This window comes from Apteryx mantelli, chromosome 1, assembly GCF_036417845.1.
Source record: "Apteryx mantelli isolate bAptMan1 chromosome 1, bAptMan1.hap1, whole genome shotgun sequence".
In the NCBI taxonomy this organism is placed as follows: Eukaryota; Metazoa; Chordata; class Aves; order Apterygiformes; family Apterygidae; genus Apteryx; species Apteryx mantelli.
The window spans coordinates 144808814-144835538 of NC_089978.1; the positions used below are offsets into that span (position 1 = coordinate 144808814).

At 38.9% G+C, this 26725-nt stretch overlaps 1 protein-coding gene across 1 annotated transcript in view; it reads left to right on the forward strand.

The window, feature by feature from the left end:
* Window positions 1-26725, forward strand: part of EFCAB6 (EF-hand calcium binding domain 6) — an 85685-nt gene that overhangs the window by 40310 nt on the left and 18650 nt on the right. Inside the window, exons 13-20 of the mRNA XM_067294703.1 lie at window positions 848-870; window positions 2429-2514; window positions 3510-3628; window positions 5219-5446; window positions 14281-14451; window positions 15134-15289; window positions 18422-18617; window positions 21878-22066. Of these exons, the coding sequence (XP_067150804.1) occupies window positions 848-870; window positions 2429-2514; window positions 3510-3628; window positions 5219-5446; window positions 14281-14451; window positions 15134-15289; window positions 18422-18617; window positions 21878-22066 (1168 nt within the window). The remainder of the gene's footprint in view (window positions 1-847; window positions 871-2428; window positions 2515-3509; window positions 3629-5218; window positions 5447-14280; window positions 14452-15133; window positions 15290-18421; window positions 18618-21877; window positions 22067-26725) is intronic.

The following is a 26725-nucleotide window of genomic DNA, read 5'->3' on the forward strand; positions in this document are numbered from 1 at the left end:
AGAAAAAATTGTTTAGTGCTTACATTAATCCGATGTGTTTATAGAAATGAATATGCTGTATGAAAGCTGATATTAGATATGACTGAAAAAAGATTAAAACATATCTTTAACAAACTGAGATTGGATAGCTCTATAAAGTTATCAGTGATATAGGACTCAATTAAATAAAATACTGAGTCCAACCTTCAGTTAAAATGAATAATAACCCCTGGGGACTGTTCAAATCTGTAAGATTAAACATATATACTGGTACCTGAATTAGAGCCTTAGAGCAGAGCTAACCCCCAAACTGAACAACATAGCTGTATCTCTTGAACATGCAGAATTGGACACACAGTTTGGGGATGTCATTTTGGGTTGAGGAGCAGCTAGGCTATTACCTGCCTGCCACAGTCCCTATCGATTCTGAGACTAGTATCGTTGTCAGTGTGCATTAGAGTTGCACGGGGGTCCACAATCCAGATCTTTTTACCACCAAAGCACTGAGGATAGACAAGATCAGGTGAGGGGTGCAAAAATGCTGAGGTGCTGTAGAGTGGGTGGAGGATAGAGAAAATATTGCAGCAGCCTCCTTTACTCTGAGAAGTGATACTGTCTAAAATGTCTGGAATTTTAAAGCCTGAGTTTTTCTTTAATGATAAATAGCACTTAGGCACTAAAAAATTTATTCTAAAACCTCAGTGTGAAACTATGTTTAACTATGCAAACAGAAATAAATTGATAAAAATAATGACAAGATTCAGCAGGACTGAAAAAGCTCGTGATCAGCAACTCATCTCTGTTGTGGGAATGAAGATGTGATATATACACATAGGCTTATTTCCCAGTTTTTATTTGTCTCTTACAGTGTTACTGTTGGCTCAGATGCTAGTAATATTTATCTGCTTGGTTTGTTTTTCTTTTTTCCTGAATTGGGCAACTGAGTGAATCAAGGACATCAGTCTAAAACAAGAAAGAAAACTGATGATCATCACTGTGTCTTGCTAACAGTTGGAGTCTGAGATGAATTAATGTCTTGCTCTCATTTCTGTTTTGTTTTGTATTTAGCTCCAAAATTTTCTCATTTCAAAAACTGTTACTGTTTTAGAAATCTCACAATGAAAATATAGTGATTGAAAGCCCTGAGAATGCTTGCAGCTTCTCAGCTAGGTCTTTATACCATTTTAAATGGTCAGTAGTTTAGGTTTATGGAATCTTCTCCCAAATAGTGGAAGTGGGGAAGCTCTGAGAATCAGAAGGTTCCCAGACACCTGGTATACCTTAATGTGGCATTTATTTTTCTAAATCCAAACTGAGCCATAGGCAAAGACTGTCGAGGCCTGGAGCTCTGGAAGTTCAGATGTAACTCAGTTTGTAGTGTTGCAGTTATCCGTGACCTAAGTTCTGGTTCTGCATATGCCATGAGTGGTACGAGAACTCAGTTGGTAGGTCAGATGTAATGATCGTATCTAACATGGTCTGCAGGCTGCGTATTCTGTTGCCTCTCATTTGAGATCCTGATCTGTGGGAGTGCAGTCCAAGAATGCTGGTAAACTGGGTGCAGAAGCCATATGTCTTCAGCATTTTCTTATAAAGCAACAGCCAGAGGAGAAATTGGTACTAGGAAGTAGTATGAGATGGGCAGCTGTGCGTTAAGAGAAATGAGCAGCCTTTCCTCAATTTTCTATCTGAAAGTGCTTAGGAAAGCTAAAGAGCTTTGGGCTCCAAAAGAAGGGCTCTTCTAATGCAGAGGAAGGTGCACTATTTCAAAGAACAGTGAGATATGAGATCCCTTCCCCCCAGTTCCTGGCTAGGTGTGTTCTTGAGTAGCACATTGATTTAGTTGGCTTTCTGCATAGTACAATAGCTTTGCTGGATCCTATTCCAAGGCACCTGTTAATCCCTACATACCTGGAGTCCCCCAGAAGCACAAGGCCCTCAAAAGTTCAGTGCTTGTAATGCTAAGCAGTGACTGAGTTTGTTTGCAAATCTGGGTCTTACTCCCTAAACTTACCAGCTATGTCTTGTAAATGCACAAAGACAGTTTTGATCTAAGTTATTGAAGTAAATCAAGGATAATCTTCCTGGAGTCACTCCAGGATATAATTGTTTCTGAGCTAATTAACATTTCCTTGTATGTGTATAAATGATCATGCCGTCTCTTGAGTTTGAGGGAGAATTGAACAGCATTGATTTGAAAATAAATAGGGAATTACAAAATTTAAAACATCTTTGCTAACCTGCAGCTAGGGAAATAAGGCAGTATTTAAAGAATTAAGTTTACACAGATGTGAAGTAACAGTCTTTAATGTGTATCTTAGAAACTAGGAAGTGAAGTCACCGCTACCGTGAAGAACAACAAAAGGAAAGGAAACTTGTAGAGATTAAAGATTCCACTAACGTATAGCATAGTTAGTTGTTTTTTTTTTCTTTTCTGAGAAAAAAACAGATATAACAGATGCAGAGCTAGCTTGTGATCAGGCTCATTACTACCTTGTTATCAAAGCAAGAACCAGATGGCATGACCTAGCAAGGGTAAGAAGAATGTTTTCTTTAAATAAATAAACTGCACTAATATATTTCAGAATATTATGCAATGTTGATCTTCAGATTCTATAAATATTAAAAAAGACCCTTGCAAAATATCTCATTAATGATAAAAACTTACTATATGAGTTAAAAAAAAAATCAACAGTTTGAATAATGTTCAATTTTGGTAGTGTTAATTATATAGTAGCTGCTATTATAGTTGTTTCTAAAACTTTCTTCATATTTTACTTTTGTGGGTTTTATTTAATGGTTCTATTGTAAGATAGTAATTGGCCTCATCTGAGGCCCATTTGACTAGGTGCTGTACACAAACACACACACCCATTTCCATGCTCACACTCAGTGTTACCCAGCACAGTAAAGTTTTTGATTAGGGTGACCATCCAAAGAGACTCTCATAAAACAATCCATAAAAATTAATTCTAATATTTTTTTTAACTGTTGAATAGTTGCAGTACTTGGAGAACAGAGTAGCACAAGGAAAAAATGAATCTAAGTTTTTCATTGAATGTTTGTGTAAGTGAGACAATAGTACTTGTGGTCTGACCTTGTAAGACGAGTGGTAAAAAAACCCAAACAAACAAAGCCAAATCTGATATATATTAGGTATGTAACAAATTAGGGAGAAAATCTGGAGGTGTGCTATTTTCCAGTTTTCATCTTCCACTGGCATGCTTCAGCAGGGGGCATACCCATAGATGGATAGACAATTTTAGTGTTTATATCCCTGTGTTCACTGTCAATAAGAGACTTTCCACATGAAGTCAGTCCACCAGGAGATGTTTTTGAGAGTTGCACATCCGTAGTAGAAAGTGGGAAACACTAAAAATCAAATGAAAAAACATTAAAAAAAAGAAATTCAGACTTGCATGATTTTCCATTTCTTTCTCAATTCACATTATTCATTAAGCTTATAGAGAGATCAAATGTTTTGTCAAACTTGTTGGTTCTTGTTAGTGATGATTTCTTTTACATTCCAGAGTTTTCAGGAATATGACAGTGAAGGAAATGTCATTATACAGCCAGAGGATTTGAAAAAAGTCTTGTTCAGATTTGGCATTCCAGTCACCCCAGAAGAATTTAAGAAGCTTTGGGCAAGGTATGACAACTCTAAATGATTAGCTCTTACAATAATGTATCTTTTATAGGATTACAGAGCCTTTGGCAGTGCAGTGAATTACAATAGATTACACTGCACAAGAAAACTTTTATTTTGTTATGAATGTGACCTTAGATCATGACAATGTGTTACAGGAGGTTACATTGTGTCATACTAAGCTCAAGAATACAATTAGATCCATCAGTTTTCAATGAATTCAAAGACAGTATTTCTGTTGACTTAAGTATTACTGGTCCCTTTAATTTAATATATGTGTTCATCTTGGATGGCACTTTGGGGTCACAAGTTAAATTAACTTGGTTTTCATCAATTATGTTTATACTCGCAAATGCCTACCTCAGTTTGTTCTGAGTGAAAGTCAGACCCAAGTGTCTCAGGTCAGCTGGGAAATGCACACAGAACTTCCACCAAGGAGCTCCATAGAGTGTCTCTATTACACATCTGTCTGAAGTCAGTGCTACCAGCCTCTCCTTTTCAGAGCACTAAATTTGCTTGCAACATTTTTAACCTAAATAAAAGTGATTCAGTCAGAAGAAAAATGCTATATACCAAATACATAACAAAAGAAAGTAAGGTAATTTCATGCTGTGTAAAGATGGCAAGTAATATCATGAAATGTTTTTATAGACAAGTAATTTGTTGTGAAGTGGGGGGGAAATACTTGTCTGCTCTCAGCTAAGAGGAGCTGTGCAATAAACAGTCTTTGAGATGGCATAGATGTCAGCTGTATGTGACATTATATAAAAACCTACCTTCATTACAGCTTTATTTAAAAAAAATAACCACTCTCCCCAACATATGGAACCCAAGTGTATTGCACCTTGGTTTCAAACTGCATTAACTATATGTTTTTTTTTCTTAGCACTGATTCATCTCTGAATTATTTTCTACTCCATTAGATTTTACTTTCCATTCTTATTCCTTATGGATGCCATGACACACTGAAGAGTATCCTTTTCATGCAGTCATCTGCTGCACAGTTTCACTCCCATAAGCCACTGCTTTTATAGAATAGATAAAATCTCTTACGTGCCTGATACGTCTGTAAGTTGAATAAAGGAATTAGAGTGAAGCTGAGGCTAAATTAGTCATTACCATGCATCGGAGCACTAGCAGGGAGAGACTGCAGGGGACAAACCTATGGAAATGTTCATACCTAAGAAAATACGAAAAATGTTTACGAAGTTAAGCACACATTGCTGAAGGGTTGTTACAATTCTGAGCACCCAGATTTGTGTGACCTGTTTGAGACATTTGGGGCTGAAGTTTTAGAAGACAGGTGCTCTTTGTCTCAAGTCAGACACTGCAAAGCAGCTGTACTGAGAGCTGGAGAATGCTCCTGACAATTTGGTCCTCAGGGTAAAATTTTCAGAAATGACTGTGATTATGAAGCATAAGTCCTATCTTTTGAGTCTCATATAAAGTCACTCACTCATTCTCTGTGTAGTATGGCACCTCCATAAGGAAAGGAAGTCAGTGAGATTTAAGCTGCTAAGTCACTTAAGGACATCTGTAATGACTTTCTCTGAGGAATACATGAATATTTAAAAAGAGTATTTCCTTTTCAAGGTATGATACAGATGCAAAAAGATATCTTACTCACCAAGAATTGTTACAGAAACTGGGGATAGAGTTTGCACCCGCTGACACAGGGCTCAGCACACATATCGCAGAAGACAACTGTGCACACTTAAAAGCACATTATAATAATCAGCAAAAGAAGCATTCAAAGCTGGAAGAGCAGCAGAAACAGCAAACTAAGGCTCTGCATGTAAACGAAATGAAAAAGCAGATCAAGTAAGTTATTTATGAGCTTAGCATATAACTTTCTGTGTTTGTGTTTAGTTTGTTAAGATGACAGTATGTACAATACAAGTGTTATTTTACAAAAATAGTCTGTTGGGGCCCTTGCGGTACTTCAGAACAACAATCTATATGAAATATAGAGTATGGAACTACACTGTTTAGGATTAGTTGCTTAGCACAACTTGCTTAGCATTAGTAGCTAAATTTGCTGAAGCCTTAGGCCTCAGGCTGTAGCCGCTGCTATGTGCTTTAAAGTAGTTTTACCAAGGACACTGGTGCAGCTAGAAATGATACATCCTGAGAAAGTACAGATAAACTAGCAGAAGCCAGTGGGAACCAAGGTTAAGGGTAAGATAGCTTTGCTAAATAAGTAGCAAGGTACAAGGCATGATCGCTGCGTGCGTGATCGGTGCCATGATTGGCTACCTGTGACATAATCTGCATGGTGATTGGCCTAGCAAAGTGTACGACTGCACAAACATATATAAGATGGGCAAATTGCCGAATAAAGTTGGAATTGAACCTGCATTCTGTGAATGCGTATGATTCATTCCCGTCACTCCCGCGGACCACGACATCAGTCTCTGAAAAGGAGTCTTAGAAGGTACTGGACAAGGTTTATACATAGTGTTATTCCCATGATTTTGCTGGAGATAAGTCTAGCTCAGCAAGCATTGTGAAGTGATTTTTAAAATATTCTCCATGGCTGTATATTACCCATTTTATAGACTTTATGGAAGCATCTGTATTGATAAATCAGAGTGTCCACAAACATTCCCAGATGCTGGAATGTGATCATCTATGCTGTTAAAGTGCCAGAACAATCCTTGTTGCTCTTTGGCCTGTGTCAATTAATATTTTCCCTGATCACTCCCAGCACAGTTCAGGAGCAAGAATGCTTCAAGGACCGTACCTAATAGGCAGTTTGCAGGCAGCTGCTCTCTTTCAGCAGCTGGGAAGGTTCACCAGCAGGGAAGTGCCAGCATTCCCTGTTTATTGCTATAGACACAGCCTACGGTTCCAGTCCTGACATTGCTGTCAGCTCAGACTGAGCAAGTGCAGTTTGGTCACCCTGCAGTTCTCTCCTTCTCAGGCTGCTCCTGGCAGTGTAGGCTTAGACCTACCTGATTATGATCAGCAGGGGCTTTTATTGCAGCTGCAATGGCTGGACATATAGGACACTTTGGTCCCATATCCTATCCTGCCCCTTGGATGAGAGCAAAGTAGCAATCACAGTTGGTTTCACAGCCCTCTAACAGCTACTTAAGAGGTCAGTAAATGCCTCAGCAGAAGCAGCAAAAAAACAGCCGCAACAAGGATGGACCCTCGCTCCATATGAGAGAAATAAACCTCTTCTCTCTAAGCAAGAGGAGTCTCTGCCTCAAACAAAATCAACACTCACAAAGTTAATAGGTCATCGCTCCTGAGAAGAGCATTTGACAAAGAAATGACAAAACGATATCCTGCTCAGAGTGAAGTCTAATGATCCATGCTTGCTCTGGTGAGTCAGTGGTAATTAGCCTGCTGCTGTTCATAGGATTCCCAAACCTGCCAACAGAATGAGGCAGCAGGAGAATCCGCTGCCCCAGTACTGTGCTATTAAAACTTTATATTCCAGGTTTTGGCCAGATACCACCTGGGTGCTTATCATGCTTTCCCTCCTTTCCAGAACTGTTTTTTTTTTTTTTTTTAATGAGTATAAACCCTCAGGAGCAAGACAATACACAAATATATACCCCCAAGAGCACAGAGTTGCTTTCTTTTGTTCTTGGAAAGTATCTAGATGTTGTAGAAGCTAATAAATTATTATTAATAGTAATAATGATAATTCCCTATGACATTGTTGATACAGGTGTTACACTCATAAACAAAGATGAGAAACTGTCTCTTGCAGGTAAAGAGTCATCCTCAGTAATCATTAGACAAAAAACAAAAAAGAGAGAAGCCTCTAAGCTAAGACTTTTGGCTTTTTATCCTGATTTTTTTAATGCTATTTTTCAGTGTTCCAAATAGTATGAAGGAGTCAAGGGCAAAACTCTCCTTTCTGTCCAGCATCACAACTCTCCCATGTGCACTGCAGCTCTCTGTGGCGTACTCTGCCCTCGTGACGCACACAGGTATCAGCAAATGTTCCACCTGTGAAAAAACTGTCTAATATACAACAGAGATGATTAGGCAGCCAGTGTGCTGTAGGTGTTGGTTATTACAGTATTTGCAACTGACTGATGTGAAGCTTGGGCCCTAACTGTCTCATGCTGGGCTCTTCCACTCCATTTGTTGTGCCAGCCAGTTGTCTCTAATCTTACCCTTGGATGAAGAGCTCTTTTGGTCAGGAACTATCTATTTCTTACCCATTAGTGCAAGCCCAAGTGCAATCTGGCCCTACTTCCAATGCTATAACTAATATGTAATACTGCAAGTAGGGAGAAGGCTGTACTGCAAGCAGAAATTATGCAGAAATTATGCGGATACTCATCCTAAGGCAGTGGAGAGTAATTTAATCAGTGAGGAAGACACACGAGGTAAAAAAAAAAAAAATCATTTAGAACTGTTTGGTTTTGAAAACCTTCCATGACAACAGCTATATACACATGCATATACAAATACATACATGCAGTGATTGCTTAATCATCATTCGGAGGAAAACAGAAATTGGCAGACTGGATCAGAGACCATCTAATTTAGTTATCTGGTAGTAAGCAAAGCCAGATGTTTCTGGTTGAGGTGGAACAGCCTTCTAAGAGATGAACATAGAAAATTCTGCCCCCTAAACTAGGGCTGTCTCATTCTGGGCTATGACAAAGTTTAGTTTCTGCCTACAGACAAGATTTTCATATCCTTTTCGCAAAGGATGTTATCATTAATTGTTACTATTCTGGCTTTTCCTGATATATATATCCAGTTTTGTTCTTAATCTTTTAAAATTTTTGGAGTCAGTGCCTTCTTCTGGGAATGAGTCCCACAGCTTTATTGCTTGTGGTCTGCAAAATTATGTCTTGTTATCGATTACTCCCACCTTTCAATTCCACTGAATGTTCCCTTCTTGTTTCCCACACTTTCTTACCCACTTCCTGGCCAGTGGGAGTGGTCCTGTGGTAGCAGGTCCTGTGTGGCTTTCTCTCCTGGAAAGCTAGAAGTGCAAGAGGAGTTGAATCCAGGCCTCTGAACTCCTCAAATTTCACATAGGGCCTTGGAAAGCTGTAAATGACTCTTCAGCCAGAATCATTGTTTGAAGAATGAAATCCAGCTGCACGGTGACTGTGAAGGCCGTGATCCAGTGGACTGTCAGTCTTCCACTACAGAAGGAGAAAAGACAGCATGAGACACGGGGAGCAGAAATGGGCACCATGGCCTTCTACCGTAAAAAGTCAGTGTAAGGAGATCTGTTCTTGGGCAGGAGAGCTGATGTAGTGGCTACAAAACACAATCCTGATCATCTACCTGGCTCTCAGCCCCCACTTCATTCTCACTGAGTTGGGAAATTGATTGCTTTCACCTGTCAAATTCTGCCTGGGAGGAGGCAGTTCCCCGAGGAGTGGATTTCTAGGACCCACTTTAGTACCACTGGGAGCAGCACCCACCCCACCTTGTGTGATCATGCTCAAGCTCTCCCTTTACCATTTACACAGTGGCTGTATCCAGCCTGTGTCCTTTCTCCTGGCTTTCTGCAAGGGCCGTGAACCTCACCCTAACAGCTTTGGAGCAGTTTTGGTGCTTTGTGATTACACACTGTGAAGCAGACAAAGGCTCTGGACGTCTTAAAATTCAAAACATACTGCTGAGCCTTTTTTTTTCTTTTTTTGTTGTAACTCACAGGAACAAATAACCCAAATTAGAAACAGGCATTGAACAGTGGCTCTCCAGCTCTTCAAGAGAAATACAAAACATTTGCAAGAAAATATATTTTGGCAATGTAGTTTGATCTATGGTTTAAAACCTCGTGTACTCCATGCACATATTTACTGCTGCAAGTGGAATAACTACTGCTTGGAAACCTTTACTCAGTCCAAAAAATATTGCATGCTTCGAGTTTCTAAAAATATGAATCTCAAAAACTGTTTTGACTTTACCTCATCCTCTCAATTGGCAAGGTTTAAGTGGAAAATAATAGCAATGAAGAGCTATCATTTAACAGAATAGCGCTGAAGTAACATACAACCGTAAAGGATTCCAGAATTTTTCTGCAGTGAGGATACAACATGGACCATATCCTTTAAAGCACACCTTTACAATGTGAGAGGAGCAGTGCTATGTAGTCTTCTGAGACTGGAGGAGGTTTATCTCTCAGTGAATTTACAAAGTGCCCTTAGGGTAGTCAGTTGTTTTTGACTTTTAGACTGTTGCACCCTGCTTCCTAGGTGTGACTGTCTTGGTGTGTTGGTGTACTGAGGCCCAGCACCCAGCCTCTTCCACTGTTCCCCCTTGCACTCTCTTTGTAAAGCCCTGGTTCTTAAGCTGTGACGTATTATAATAATTCAAAAAAATCAAACTTTCTGTCAGTCAGTTTTAGATTTCACCTCTGCTGGGAAATCTGTAGGCCTCTGAACATAATAAAAGTTGAATCCCAGACATATGATCAGCAGATATTGGATCTGTATGGTCTCCTATCTAGCAGAAGGATGAGGCAATCTGAGTTGGTTAGTCAGTAGTTAGATACATGGAGATTCAAGACAGTGAAGCCAGCCTGAACCATTGGCCCTGCTCTGATATGCATTCTCTGCAGCATTCTTCTGTATTCTTTCCAATACAAGTCTTGCTTTGAGTGAGATCCAAATACCACATGGCAACAGGAGCATTATGTGAAAAAGAGGAAGGAATTAACTAGAAGAAAGAGATTTGAAAGTGAGAGAAAAGGCGATAGCTCTTTAGGGGCTTTTAGAAACTCTGAAACACACTGGCAATATTGCAGGCTCCTTGAAAAGATTCACATGATGCTTTGAAACTGCTATGCAGTATAGATTCATCAGAAGGAAGCTCACAGCTATTTTCTGGAATATTACAGGCATAGGAGCTATCAATGTTTTTAATGGTATAAAACCAAGCCAGGGTGAGAGGGCAAACTATGCAGCTATAGAAAGCAGGTTGAAGGAACATTGCACTCCCAAGGAAAGTTAAATTCTTGAAAGATACAGGTTTTATATGAGAAAGCAAAAGGAGGAATTCTTTGAAGAATTTTTGGTTGATCTTAAAATAATGAATCAGTCAAGTAGTATGGCATGTTGAGAGATTCTGTTGTAAGGGATCAGATAGTGATTGGAATCGGAGATCAAAGCTACAGAAAAGATGCCAGGAAGCTAGGATCTAGAGCTGGGAAAATCTGTTTAGGCAAGCTAGGCCAGTCATAAGGGACAGTATGAAGGTATCAGAAGGGGAATGGGACATGCTGACTATTGGAAAAGGAAAATGGAAAGCAGCTTTGAAGAGATTCTTCAGAGCTATCTGCAAGAAGTTGCAAAAATTAGATATGGGAAAATTCACAGATTTAAATTATGTCTAGGAGTTTGGAGATACTGCAGCAGCTATAACAAAATGCAGTTATTTTGCAAGACCTTGCAACTGGAAAAGCAGAAACAAAACAGAATACCTAATGCAAACCCCAAATCTGTATGATGGTGCGCAAACCGAAAGTGCATTGTAACACCACACAGGGATTCTCTTCAAAAGCTGCAACAGAGAGCTGCAGACTAAGGATAAACACCTCTAAATTCAAAACTGGTGCTCAGCCAATGTTACGTCGAAAAACACTGTAAAAAATTCAAATCAGGAATCTATGCATATAAAGAAAGATTATTGAAACTGAGGGTGTGTACTGAGAATCAAATTCCTACTGAAGGATTATATGAACTTAAATTGAAAAGAAAGGATAAAAACGGTAGTTTAAGTTTCAGTTTATGGGCACAAAGAGCTAATATTGGGTCTAAAAATATGCCTATTCCTCGGCTTGATTAAAGCAGTGAATCTGGTGAAGGAACCGTAAACACAGGAGATCAGTCCCCAGAAGTCTGTAATGTCAGAGATAAAGTAGACACAGAATATAAAACCGTATTCTCCCAACACTCTGTGCTACTACAAATGCTCCTCTGGTTGTGACATAGAAGCTTATAAAGGAGCTAGATCACATAAGAATAGTGGGGAGAAGTTTAAAAATGGAAGAGCCACTTAGCAACAGTAAGAAAAAAAGACAAGTCACCGAGATTGTCCGTACAACCAGTGAGGCTAAACATATGTGTCAGGACAGACACTTTCCTATAGAGGATATTTCCAGGAAAAGGACTGCATATGTTTGTACAAATACATATAAACTTTTGTACAAATTTATATTCTTGTACTGGATCTGAGCAGAATTCCTTGCATGAGAGGAGTTCAACACTATGCACTTTTCGTCCAATATACAGGAAATACTGCTTTCACAGACTTTCTTTTGGCTAAGAATTCATTCTTGAGATTTTACACGGAAGCATAAGAAAGGCCATTCACTTGAAGCAACTGTGGCTGCTAAAATAGATACTGAAGATGTCCAGTAGGCAACCTGAGAAAAGCACCCGGGAGGGTCTGAGAAGTAGGATTAGACAGAAATACAAATGTAAGGACAGAGAAATAACATAAAAGATGAACTGAAAACAAGACACAAAAGGGCCATTAAAAATACGCTGTCCACAAAGATAAGGTGTCCAGAGGCCTGTTAGCATAGTGAAAGTTACAGGGAAGTTCGTATCAAGCCTGGCAATCTGCGCAAGCAGCTTTTGAGTCGCTGCATGAAATGCACATACAGGACTGGCAATCTGGGAAAAGAGTTCCTAAATTTAAGGCATTAATAAAGACAACTCCTGACCTTATGTATCTTGACACTAGAAGACAGACAAAGTTGTCAAAAGATGGCTTACAGGCAATATTATTAAAAAAATAAACAATGGAAATCTGTGGGCTGTGGTTCTAAGGCACTTGTGAACACTGTGATTCTGGGCACAAACTGGGAGAGCGGGGCTCTGAATCTGCTATATGATTGCAAGAAATGTTACATATTTGTTTATTGATCTATTATGGTCAGAGCTGACACAAACCACTTTGTAGCCATGGCGAAAGAAAGATTAGCTTCCAGAATATAAAAATGCTGTGACTTTTTGGTGTTTTTTTTTTTCAGCTAAAACCATTCAGTGTGACAGTAAAGTTTAAGCTGGAGAAATAATTATTGATTGAACACATACTTTCTAGAGCATTTAATGAGTCTATTCTTGAAAACAACACAGAAATGACATAATACATGGAAATTTAATTTAAAAAAAGAATTGTTTGTTTTCAAAAGAAAGTGGGCTGGGTTTGCAGAGGCTATACAGAAGGTGACACAATGCAGAAAATCCTGAAGATTACTACCTGTTCGGTAGACAGAGCATTGCATACCAAGCCCATATCACCAATTCAGGTTAGAGTTTTCTATGTTTAGTGGCATACACTTCAGAGGTAACAACATAGTGGTGTCAGTGTATTACAACCTGACATGCTTCACAAAGTACGGGGGACTCATAAGGCTATTCAAAAATGTGAAAGAAAAGAGCATATGTGGATACATCTGAACCTGTTGTAGGTATCCAACTTAGGCATTAACCTGAAATTGTATTTTGATAGAATTTGATGTCAGAACATGTCACAGCATACACTAACTCTTTATTTGTTTGGGTATGGCATCCCAGAAATTTTGTCTAGCAATGGTCCACTGTTCAGCAGCTAGGACTTGAAATGATTTGTAAGAGATGATTGCAACATGTTCCATACAATCCAGATATCCTCAGTTCAATGGTGAGCTGAGTTGAAACTGTTAAAAGACAGTTCAGGTAGGCTGTGCTTTTTCTGAACTTGAGAACACATCTTTGAAAAATGGTTTATTGCCAGCTGAAACTTTATGGAGCAGACAGTCCCAGTATTCCCATTTTCATCCAAATGACAGTGGAAGATACAATGGGTCTGAATCATATAATAAATTGCTAACAACCCACAAAAGTCATATTATAATGCAAATCTTGTAAGGTAGGTGATGCTGTTCTTATAAACAATGGTGTTTCCTGGGCTCTGAGAGTTGTGGGGAAATTACTCTGTGTTCATGTGAAGTACAAACTCCAGAAGGACGATTCTTAGGAGAAACAATTGACAAGGAAAATGTATTGCTCTTGTAAGGAAAATACTGAACATATAGCCTCTTGAAAAGAAATGGAAAACTGAGGATTCTGCAATGCTGTGAGTGGAAAGACAGCACTAGTAACTAGAGCTGAGACCAGATGCCTCTGAGGAGATCCATGAGAGGTTGTAGAGCTCTGAGGGGACTCACTGAGCATTGCTAAAAAGCCTATGAAGTTTAGCATGTCCTTTACTGGTCTTATAAGAACTGACTACGCAGTATTCATACAAAGGAGCAAATATAAGAATTGGATACTGGTCCACTGACAGTGGCTTAACAGGGAGCAGAGTGAACTGGCCTAAGCTCTTAGTCAGATCCACAGGCAAGCTTGGCAAGAGATTGAGGCAATGAATCATGCTTGATTATGTGGGTTACGATCTTGAACTGCATTATCTCTGTAATAAGCCTTTTATAGTACAAATCCTGATTCTCTAAAGTACTTACACTCCACACACTGTAGTCTAGGGCTGTCAGAAAGAGCAGTCCCAAAGCAAATGGAGTGCAGCTGTAGTTGTTAACCCAAATCAAAACTTGTTATTTCTTCCATAAGGGTGTCATCTTGTAAGTGATAAATATATGTAGATAATTTATTTATGCTTGATAATCTCCATCAAGACGTAATTCACAGCTATTTTGATCTTGCATTAATCTTCAGTGACTTTGGCAGTGAGTTGAGAATGTGCAGTAATGAGAGACGTCTGTGCCTGCCTGATCCTCTTGAGCCAAAATGTGGAGAGGCTTGTATTGACTCAAGAGTAAAGAGGCTGGGAGGGATATTGCTTGGGTTTCCAAAGTTTCCTCAAACGGTTCCTGATGTCATTGAGATGTAAGTGACAAAATAAGTGGAAAGAAGAGCCAATGTTTTGAGGCCTGAATTTGGTAGTGTACAGGAAATGGTAAGTACCTCAGAGAAGTTTTAAGGTGCTGTTACAAAGCCCACATAAGTCAGCAGGAGCACTGCACATCTTCCCTCAGGCGTGGATCAGGCCCTGCACTACTTCAGTTTTGCTCAGGTCTAATTGCTTTTCTTAAATAGTTCCTTTTACTATATCAAAGTTTCAGGAGCTTCAAATTGTAGACAGTATTTTGCCAAACCCTTATCATTGTAACAGCTGTACGTTTTGTATCTCTGATCAGGACAGACTTTAAAAGATAGAGAACTATATTTTGTATCTGCAGTTCTGAATGGGCAGGGTAATCAGTTAATCATCCAAGAGTCATTTGTTTACAATGGGAAGTTTTACCTATACAATTCTGTGTGCAAATTAAATAGCGGGGGGAGGTGGGAGGGGGAGAAGAAAAAACGTGAAGTTTTCTTGTAAACAATTTGGCATTGCAATGATTTTTTTTTATCAGTCTTTGGATAAACTATATGAAATTACCATATACAAATTAGCTCAAGATCTTTCTCTGCCCTTCCACCTCTATTTTGTATATTTGTTTTTATCCTTTTTACCTTTTTATCTTATTTAACAAGGGAGCTAAAAAAAAACCCTGCTCTCTTTCAGGGATAAATTTAGGGATTACTTCCAAGATTTCAACAAGGTCTTTCAAAAAATGGATAAAAATAGAGGTGGCTACATAACAGTATGTGACCTGCACAAGATACTGCAAGAATTCAGCTATCTCCTCGACTATGATCAGTTCAGTGGTCTTCTAAATGGGTTTGTATGATTATCTCCTAAGTGTCTCTTTGGTCACATCTACCAAAGGCTGTAAGCTTGTACTCAGCATTAAACATGTAAGAAGCTCTGTTAAAAGTAATGAAGGTACCCACATGCTTAAAACTGCATATGAGTGAAAAATCTTTCTGGTCTATTGGCTCTGCAGGTAGTGAGAGTGAAATGGCTTCTTAGATAAAACCAGTATGTTCTGTATATGTATATTTGTTTGCTAGTTTGTTTTCTTTATTTATTTCAATTTAATAGAGCAACTGTGAAAGAGATCCTGTTCCAGATAGAAACATAATTATATCAGGTTATAAAATAGTAATAATTTTCAAATGCTGCTGCCATGCAAAGCTGTGCATTTGATGTTGTGTGTTAATATGAGCAAGAAGAAAATTCTCTTATGTAGAGGCTGAAGAACACAAAGGACCTGCTCCAACGTTAGGTAGTTGGGGTTCTCCCACCCCCACAAAGATCATATTCTTGGCAGCACTGGGCTTTATGGTCTAGAGCTTGCCAGACCAGACTCTTTCTCTGAAATAAAATTAACAAAGTCTTTTCATAGTTCACCTTTAATTGGGTGATCAACTTTTTATGAATTGAAACCCTAATAAGAATCTGCTGCTTGTTTCTTTCTCAAAGACCTCTTGATGATAAACACCTCTATTCATTGTAATTTTGTGCAGATTATTCCTTTCTTGATCCAAAATAGTCTTTTCTAAATAATACAGAGTAGATTAGCATATGCATTTAGTTTTATTACTAAAATTTTAATGCCCACTTGGCAATTTATTTCTCTGCTGAAATGGTGTTGATTATTTCCTTTTCCACACACTGTCTCCAATATTGGAGCCAGCTTGACATGGGTAGTATGTGGGAGTGCTGTGCAGCTGCAAGATGCAAAATCAGGGCTCTTGAATATTTTTTTCTTAGTAGCAGATATTGGGTCTATAGTTAATTTCTTTTGCAGCCTGTTTTATAAAGCATCCTCTTTGTTTTACTGGCTCTCGCCATTAATTAGACATTTTTGTAACTGGATAGTCCAGTGATTGGTAGCTGAGGCATTGGTCCCCAGTGAAAGAGATGATAAAAGTATATTACAGTAATTCAGTCTTACACAAGAAATTTATTATGTAGTGGGGCCAACTTTGCTGTCAAGGCTTGACTCTCTAGGACTTGCCTTGACCGTAAGTCTCATTAGAAAGCTTAGGGCAAGCATGAAAAAGTTAAGCCTTTCCTCTGCAGCATAGGAATTTTTTACCTATTACATGTATGTAAAGAATCTACAGTTCTGATAACTGCCTATAAAATTAATGAAGTCTATTAAAAATCCTTCTGCAGTTGGTAAATCTATATCAAAAAAACTAAGTGTAATCTAGCCTGGAGGCTCTCTGATTGTCTTTCAATGGTAGGAAATTCCATAAACTGACTACACTGGATACTTACTGGGTAAGTGAGTGTAGAACATGCCCCTGCTATTGTACTCCTGTGTGGTAATGAGTTCTACAGGCTCATTAAACAGATTTGAAGCCTTCCTTTTATTTGTTGTAAATGTACCAGGTGTCATTTCATTGAATGGTAACATGCCACAAGACATTGGAAGAAAGTAGTTTTTCATGTTATGGTTAATGCTGTTCATCCCAACTTAATCTTTGATGCTAAATAACCTTTATTTTTGCATTTTTTCTGCGTATGTAAAACTTGTCTTAATTCCAGTCTTTTTGTGGTAAAGCATTCTTGAATAAAAATTAATTTAGTTTTGTCACAAAGTCCTCTACAAAAAATACCAAAATCATATGCAAGAGCTCATCTTTCGCCATGCTGATATTTGATGCAAAAATATATTCACTGTTGTTACCTGGAGCTATCTCTAGTCAGATATATAACCCTCTGAATTTCTGGTGTGACAGAACGTGAAACTCCCCAGTGTCAGTGATCCAGCAGATGCTTCAGCTGACAGACAGAAATTCAGAACTTGTGAGAGCAGTCTGGAGAGTTTTTGGGCTGGGCTCTTAGGTACAATCTGTTCACAAATGGTCAGAACAGACCTCCTTACCAGAGTGCTTTGCAAGCCAGAGACAGCAGCTGCTGGGCCAAACATACCAGCCCTTCTCTGCAGCTCAGCATATATACCAAAGGAGGGAGGGCTGCTGCCTGAGACACAGTGAGGCTGAGTGCTGCCCGTCACTTGGCATTTTATTGCCCACACTTTAGGTTAAAAGCTTTGAACTGCTTCCACTGACACCAGGGCCAAGAACCTGTAAAATAATTTTCTAGTTGCCTGCCAAACCATGCAGAGTGAAATACAGGTTCAGAAGGAAGTTATGTCCTTCCATCACAAACACAAGGAGGAACTTTGTATGGAAACCAATTTGGTTTCCCACCATGGGTAGAGAAACTGAGTGAGTAGAGAGGAGAGCTGGTAGACCCATGCAGTGTACCACAGAGCTGTAGTGGATGTACTAGCTTGTGTTGAGCAACAGTTTACCAGACTAGTTGTGGTACTGCTTCTTTCTCTAGAAATTGTGATAATCATGACATACTGGCAGGCTTGAGCAGCACTTCAGAGCTCCTTTGCGATCTGCAGGTCAAAGGTACTTTTATAAAGTAGAAAGAGAAGGCAAGTACCAGTGCTTCGTATAATGAAGATCTGCTCCTCAGCAGAGTCTGTTAGACTGTATTTACACTGTGACAGGAAGAGAAGATCCTAGGACAGGGCTGAGAGCCTACATGTTCTTTGTCCACACTGATGATGGTAAGCTCAGCAGTAAGTTGGGCTCAAAACACTGTGCTGTGCTTAAAAAACATCAAATGAATGCTGATGGACTAGAACATTGTGCACTTTGGCCCAGGCTAAAGCACTGCGTGAGCCCAGACTCTCCTCTTGGGCATCTGGAGATTGGCCTAAATCTGTGTCTGAGAGTGTGGTTGCATTAATCAATAGGAGTGATGTCTGAGACTTGAGAAAGAGCTTGGGCTGGCGCTAATAGGACTTAAACACTGACAGCACAGGCATATCCTGAAGTGCTGCTGAAGTACAAATAATGCATCATCATAATTAATCAGTACAGACAACAGTGAGATAATTATTTAAAATCATTGATATCTCTTTCTGTGTTTTTCTTTTAGCTTAGGAATCAGCATTCATGACAGCAAGCTCTCTTATTTTGATTTCCTGAGAGCAATTGATGATGGCAGAGCATCTAAATACCAACAGAGACAAAAGCAGGCTGCACCACCTGCAAGCTTTGCAGCTCTCAGCTTAGAAAAGACTCTAATTAAGATAAAAGAAATGGTTACATCATCTTATGATTTGTTGTACAAGGTAAGTTTCATGTGGTCATCACATTTTACTTAATCTTTTTTTTCTGCCTGGCTGGGACCAGCCTAAAGGCTTAGAAACTTTTCTGCTGCTAGCTGCGTGCTACCAAAAACCTTGGCCTGTGTAGAAATGGCTTCTTCTGACTACTGCAGATGTTTTAGTTGATTGTATTCTGGTAATTCCACAAAAAAAAGGGTATCAAATCAAGCCTAGAGGTGTGGTGACAACGATAAGGATTGGGAAGAAAAAAGAAAATAGCAAATTATTAGAACTTTCCTCTCTTTCACAATTCCCTTTTCTCCTCCAGTTGTCTCTAAATTGTGTGCTAGGAATGTAAATATACATCTCTTCCAAATAGATCTTTTGAGTTTCTTAAATTAAGATTTATTACACACAGATATGATGTGCTACTGCAGTCAGGCATTATGGTTTATCAGTGTAAGATGAAAGGATCATGTAGCTACTGAGGATACAGACATACGATCAGATGTGAGCACATTACAGTGGCTGCAGAAGTTAGCACCTGTCAGCTGGGCCGCTGCAACTATCTACATTTATGCTCTTGTCTGCTTCTCATTCTGACACAAAGAGATAAGGTGCTTTACTGTCAAGCAGCATGTTCCCTGCTTTTCCCATTTGTAAAATGAGGACAATAAAGATAACCACTTTTCTCTAGAATTTTGAAAACCCTGAATGAAAAATGCTGTATATTAAGTAGTTGTAGACTGTTACGTCTGAGTCTGCAGAAATGCAGCAGCCTCTGGGAGTAAATAGTTCTTGATGCCACAGTAAGATTGTTTTCAAGCAAAAATATCTTAAAGGAAGCATCCCTGTCACAAAGAACTGTAGGGCCATGTCAGCTGCACCTGCAGTGGGAGACCCAGTTTAAGCCCATGGCATCAGAGGCAGGCTTCTGCCTGCATAAATGGTCTCGCTACCTCCCATTCCCCAGCAATGTGTTCCTCCCACCTGCCTTGTGCCAATACTAGTACTGTTGTGTTCCTGCCCAGTGATCCGGGTCAGGGAGCTTCAGCCTGACAAAAGCCTGATTAGTTGTGCACGGGCACATTGAGAGCTGCTGTCAGCACAAGGGAGGGGAAAAGTAGAGTGGCTGGGAACGGAACAGGCATAGACCCTTCCTTCCATCCATGACTGCATTTCTGAAATCTCAATCTATGGACTCTATCATGCAGGTAAAAATAACACAGGCTTCCAGCAAAGATGTCACTAATGGTGTCAATGGTGAGAAAAAAGAATGTATTACCACAGGAGATGCTGTTTCTTTAAAGAAACCTTTTTTCACACTGTTTGGAGACTCCTGTGATGTTTATAAACTTATTGGGATCATCTTGCCATTTTTGGCCAGATAGTTTGATTATTAAACAGGATACTGGAATATTCATATAGTCGCTTTACATTTTTCACAGTAAAGCAAAAAATCCTTACTGTGCTCTGCATTATTAAAATAAGAAATAGATAAATTCAATAGCATGGGTTAGTGTTTGTTAAATTTTAATGGGGAACATGAGGCTTCCTGGAGGACAATATCTGTCTTCTCATCCCTGGGTGCCTTGGGAATGGGAAAGGTCACAGTTTTGTCTGCTGAGTGTGTGATTTGAACATGACCTCTGGCATGAACAAAGCATCCATCTGGTCTTTTAGAATGCCAGTAGGTAGTTAAAATAACTTTAGAGACTAACGCAGTTTCTCCATGGAGAGCCACAGTTTGTCCACCATGTTGTGGAAAAGCAGAACTTTTCTCACTTCCTTTATATGAGGTGTATTTAAAGTTCTGCCTTTGCTTCTGAGACATTTTTTGAATAATAGTTGTTGCTGCATATGTGATGAGGGACACTAAGTAGCATAAGCTTTTAATAAAATGTTTTGTTAGAAAGAGGCAGGACTGAAGGACAGTTCCTAGAGTCCAGCTAGGTTCAAAAAACCATAACATTCCATCCACAACATTTCTACAAACCTTTGAAGTTTTATAACAAATAGTTAAAGAGTTCAGATGGGTCCTCTCTGTCAGTGTAATCATTTCCCACTCATTTTCACCATACTTCAATACAGTGCATACTGTATACTCAGTGATTTGTTTTTTCCATAAGATCTTCAATATATAAGCAAAGATCAAAATATCTTACTAAGAAGTTACAGGATCCTATTTAATATTCCAAGGATTCCTTTCCAATATTGTTAGGATATTGTAGTATTTATTTTGCCACTCAGCATGGTTCATGTACGTAAAAATATACATCTTTAAATCCATTATTTATAACGGTTATAATGCTAAAACATAAAAAATGTTGTATTATACCTGTATGCTATACTGCTGGAAGACTAATAGGACTTTAACCTGAAGTTTTGAATGGTGCAATATTCATTTACATTTATGGAATCAATGATTTATATATGCAATATTATAAATAAGTGGCAGAATAAAGCAAGAGGACACAGTAAATTGGTAGCAACCAGATGGATTGAGAGAGGATATGAACCACAGCTTTCCTAGACCTCAGTACTTCTTTCACTCTGCTGAATTACTCTCTTGCATGAACTACTGAGCTCCTCCTAAACTGCTTCTGAACTGAGCTGTGACTGTGATAAACCCAATCTGTTCCCCCTGGGAACCTTTTGGAAAACTCCCTCGAAGGGTAGGCAGGGTGCTTTGTGCAAGGGGAAGAAGACCAGAGCAAGCAAGCTTTCAGAATGAGCCAAAGCTAATCTAATGAGAATGAAGGACTATCAAGTCCTTTATAGAGTAGACAGAGGAAAATAAACTTGCCCAGCCGGTGAGAGTTATTCTTCTTTTGGTAAGAAAAGGCAAATGAATTTGCTCAGGTAAGTTTAATTAAAAATATTTTAAATAAAAATTATTTAAGGCAGCCCTCACATATTTTTGTTTGTTTCCTCTCTTGTCTTAACCATTGCGTATTCTGGAATGTTTGGATACTTGATATGAGCCCTTCTGCTCATACTGCAGGTTGTTGTTTAATTGCATATTTATATATATGCTTGGCACAAAAATACAGGCTATTTTTGTCTTATTTTAAAAAATTGCATTTAGTTTTTAAAACAATGGCAAATTTTTAACCAAATAGGGTTCCAGTAAATGTTTTTTGTTTCTTCATGTATAACATACCTGCATGTAAAAGGCACACGGGTCTCAAGCATTTCCATGTAAACTGCTAAATGGATACTAAAAAAGAAATCTATTTGGAAATTTTAGCTTTGCTTAAGTAATATGAATTTTTGCTTCTCAGGCATTTTCTCTGTTTGATAAAGAAGATACTGGGGTAATTAAAGCACTGGAATTTCAGCAGGTACTTGACCATTTCTGCTTTAAATTATCAGACAAACAATTCAGGCACCTTCTCAAGAGCCTTAAACTTTTTGAGGATTTGACAGTAAACTGGAAGATTTTCCTGAAAAACATCAACCTCCACTCAGAGGTAAGAATAGCTACCAAGCTATAAAATATTTCTTTTAAAGGTAAGACCTAATGTGTTAAAAGTGACTGTCTAACTAAGCATGTAAATTCATGTATCTTTCTGTTGATCTCTCTGAACTCCATAAAGTTCTGACCTCCTTATAAACTGTTCTCTGAGTTAAGCCTTGCACTTATATAGATATAGGTCTGTACATGTGGCAAGCTGAAAAGCATGACCACACATGCAGCCAAATTGCCCCAAATGGACGATGTAGGACATGGGGTACCCAAATATGCCCAATGAATTTTGTTCCCCAACCTGTTAGGTGTTGTATGAAGAGGAGGTGGATGGAGTGGGAAGCCCACCAGGTTCTTGGTGCCAAACAGTAATAGCAGTGTACATGTAGCAGGAAGAGGTGTTAGTATAGAGACATAAGTACAGGGGACCTAAGTATGGAGAAAATGTTGACTGCAGTCATAGACAGAATCTTCTGCTGCTCTGAATATGCATCTCGCAACAACTCAGATTAAAGTATAGAGACCAAAATTCACTTAATAGTTAATAGTATCGAAAGGTGCAAGTAAAAGCAGTCTCTCCCCTATTTTAATTTCACAGTCCTTCCCTTTCCTCTAGTTTCTCCCATCTTAGGCTGCCTTACCCAGCGGCAAGTGGGTGTAAGTGGGTCTGAGTGTAAAGGAATACAAAAGACATTACCTTGCAGTTCATTTCTGAATTTGGTTGAGCTTGTGGAAGCCGCATTCTAGCACTTTACATAGCAGTTCTAAAAAAACTAAGTAGTAGCCTGTATCTTATGTTCTAAGAAGTAACTATGTTTCACTTTCAAAATATATGCTTGAAGCACAAATAAAATGAGAAATATAATAATCATCACCCAATGGAAAACCATATAAAAAGCCTACCACTTTATTACCATGGCAATAACAGAATGTTGTGCAAAACAAATCCGTATAGAACTATATGGTAATTAAATCTTGTGTCATAAAGTAGAAACTGAAAAACCAGTGAGGTCTTTATCTCACTCTGTTAATAATCCAAGTCAAAAAGTCTGTTCAGCTTGAAATAACTGCAGGGCTTCAGTGATTCATGAAAGGAAAGAGAGGGACCACAGTTTTCAAATGAAGGAGGACCCATAAACCGCTTCGAAGTGTTTGTAATGTGCTATAACTTTTGGAATGTGTTATAGACTTTATACGTGTGTGTCAGTTACCAATAGGCATAGATTTACCAGAGTGTTTATTATAAGTGTAGTTTCGTTCAAAATTTTATAAGGTTGCTTAAATGTATTTTATTCTCTGTAAATTTAGCATTAATATTTATAGTAGTGCAACTGTTACTTTGTCCTTAGTGGCAGGACTACATTTAATTACAGTTACTTAAAAAATAGTTGGGCATTTTTAAATATTTATATTTTCAGCTTATTAAAATTAAAATGCAATCTTAACAGATATAATTGATTACATGGTTCTCAAGTGTAAAACACTGGAATGCTTTGTATCGGTTAGAAAATGCTGCATTTCCCCTTTATCCTGCTTTTATGCTGATATAATTCCAGTAAATTTCAGCTAAGTCATACCAACACAAAGACCAATTGTATGGAATATAAAATATCTGTATAATTATTCTAAGAATGTATTTGTGTGCTGTAATATTGACCCATTAGCAGGCTTACATATTAACTTCAGAATAGGTAACTATTTCTGTTAGGAAAGATTTTGCTGTAATGTCTCTTCATTTTCCAAGTAGGTGCTAAGCTTTCATAACAACTTGAACAAACTGTGCACTCCCAGGATCAGACTCTGCAAAAGTATATGTTTTAACTCGAAATCTCTTTAACAGTCCTTCAAGACCCTGAGTACTTTCCACCTCAACTTAGCAGAAAATAAGGCACCTCCACATCTTTCAGGAGGTACTCGGTCCATGAAAGGAGTGGAGCTTATACTACTTCTTTTGGTATAACACATTCTCCTTGAACACTTTTTTGTGCTGTGTCATGGGTAGAGGGGATAAATCCTTCACGTAAATCCCAAATTAATCCGCATGGGAACATTTTTTAAAAGACAAAACAATTATGAACCAGGTTCACAGTGCTGGTTTAGCTTCCAGATGCTCTCAAATCTCATGTTTTCTATTTGAGTTCAAACCAAAATTCCCCACGCCTTTGCAATTTCATCCCACCCTGGGTTCACACATATCCCTGGGGTCCTGTGCAGGTTCAGAGAGAAGGCTGGTTGTTAAATTATTCACTTCATCCAAACATGCTACAATTTTGGCCTATAAAGTATGTAACTAAATTAATGAGGTATGCAACTCATTCAGGCACATTAGGAAAACTTATCATTTCACTATACAATTTGATCACTGAAGTATATTAAAAAGTAACAAAGTATGCAGCTTGATCATTAAAGTATGGAAAATTTACTGAACTAGTAAAGTATGAGCCTGGGATGACTTTTGTCTCAAATGGCACCTCATAAATAAAACCCACAACCACAAAGGCAAACATTCACGAACCCAAAAGCCATACTGGTTTAAATTGTATTTTAAGTTTAGAAAACAGCTGAATAAGGAGAGATGAAAAAATATTGCGGAAATTATTTCTTAATGTTTTATGTGTCATGCAGATCTTTTGATGCCTCTGACATATGCTAATGAACTTTACATTCTGATTAATTCTCTAGGATACACACTACAGCATTTGTAGGTCTGATCTGATTTATATGAACAGGGTTCCCGCTGAATCACAGCTCTGTAGGGCTATACTATACAAAAATAGAACTAAAGAAATGTAAAGTATTTTAAGCGATGTGATTGTAGCTTAGTATTCAGGTAAGGAAGAACTGTGATTATGTTACTTAGCCCTGATGTTACTAACCAACTTCAGAAGAGCTGAGAAAGGAGAAAGGAAACAGACAAGAGGACATTGTCATAGGTGGGATGCTATTAACAACCACTGGACCCTCTGAGAGTATTTGTAAAAAATCCAGACCCTGAAGCTGGGAATCTGCATCATGAACCTTTCTTGGCTGCCAGTCTTATGATTAATAAGGCCTAAGTGGAGCTCTTGTACATTAAATTAAGTGGCTAATACAGTCTGGCCTAACGGGAGCGGCAGTTGGGAATCAAACACCTCCTCCACCAAAGAAAATATGCTCAAATGTCTTTTCCCAGTGTGAGCTATTTCAGTTGGGGAAGGGAAAAAATAAAGAATGTGTGTTAAAAGTTGTAGTTCAGGGAGTGCTAGCCAGGTCTAGAACAGCAAGATTTTTACACAGAATCAGCAGCACAAATGTGGAGAATATGTGAGGAAAGGAGGGCTTGTGATCAGGGCCAAATACTTTGCTGTTTCGCCTTCCTGGAGCTGTGGCTGCTGAGTGATTTGCTGCAAGTTTAGTAAACCTTGAAGTGTCAAGTCCAGCAGTGAGGAGAAAGAGAGCAGGTCAAGTTGAGGAGATGGCAGAGAGAAGTAACAGACCATGGCTCATGCCCATTCAAAGGAAGGAATTGAGCTAACAAGGGATTTGCTGACATGTGTCTTTCAGCTAACAAAGGGAGTTATTGGAGTGAGCAGGAACATAGTCAATAAAAGTTTTTGTTTAGAAAAATGTGATTTCATCAAAAATGATGAAATTTGGAGATCACTTTGATTTCCAGGATTTTTTTGCAGAAGAAATTGCAGAACAATTCAATATCAAATCAGATATTTCATTTAGCCTTGTCCTGAACTTCCTGTTTCCACCCCAAATTTTCCATTTTTGTTTGTGTTTAGCTTTCTGTTCTGAGTTTTCCTGCAGTCTGTCTTATACTGCGAAGTGCCTTCTTGACCAGCTGAGTGCATCTTATTTTCAGCCAGTTCTGTCTAATCTGTCTGCATGTAAAACTGCAGGCGTGTTTGTTCATGCTTGATGCTGTTCTTGCTGGGGAGAGGAAACTGCCACTCTTTGCATCAGTAGCCCTGTGAGGATTCCCCCAGTATAGCAAGCACACATCTCTTCTTGAAGCCTGCCGCTGTGAAAACTGTACCTCCCAGTCCCAGGACTGAGCTCCAGGACTATGTTCCACTATTCACTAGTGAAAAGCGTTGTACGGCTGTTGTATGCCCAGCTCTGTTGGGCATGTTGTTGGTGGAGAGTCTGCAGAGGTGAAGCCATTGCTCTCACCTCACATTACTCTCAGCAGCAGCAATTCTACAAACCTTTCTGGAAAATGCAAACCACGCAGCCTCCTCATGGTCTTGGAAAGTCTTCCTAAATCAATAGAGGGGACAGCACTGACACAATTTACCAGCTCCATGAAGGGAGGGTGGCTCTGTGCTATGACTCTCCCAAACACTCAGTTGCCTGTGAAAGATGAAATGCACTCAGTGCAATCCTGCAGTGTATCTGTTGTAGCCAGGTCACTTAGGAGCTCAAAAAAACATGCAGCAGAGAAGTGAAATCCTCAGTCTTTCCACAACCTCGCTTCATAAGGGCAGCAGTGTTATTAAACCAACCCTTGCCAACTATGTTCAGGAGCGGGGAGCAGAATTCCATATCCTGCTAAGCTGTAGCTATAAAATTGCCCTGGGAATATGTAAGGAGGCTCTCTGTGGGTATGGTGCTGTCCCCCGTCTTGGAGATGTATCAGACAACTGACCCGCTGCACCAACAGCAGAGACTAGCA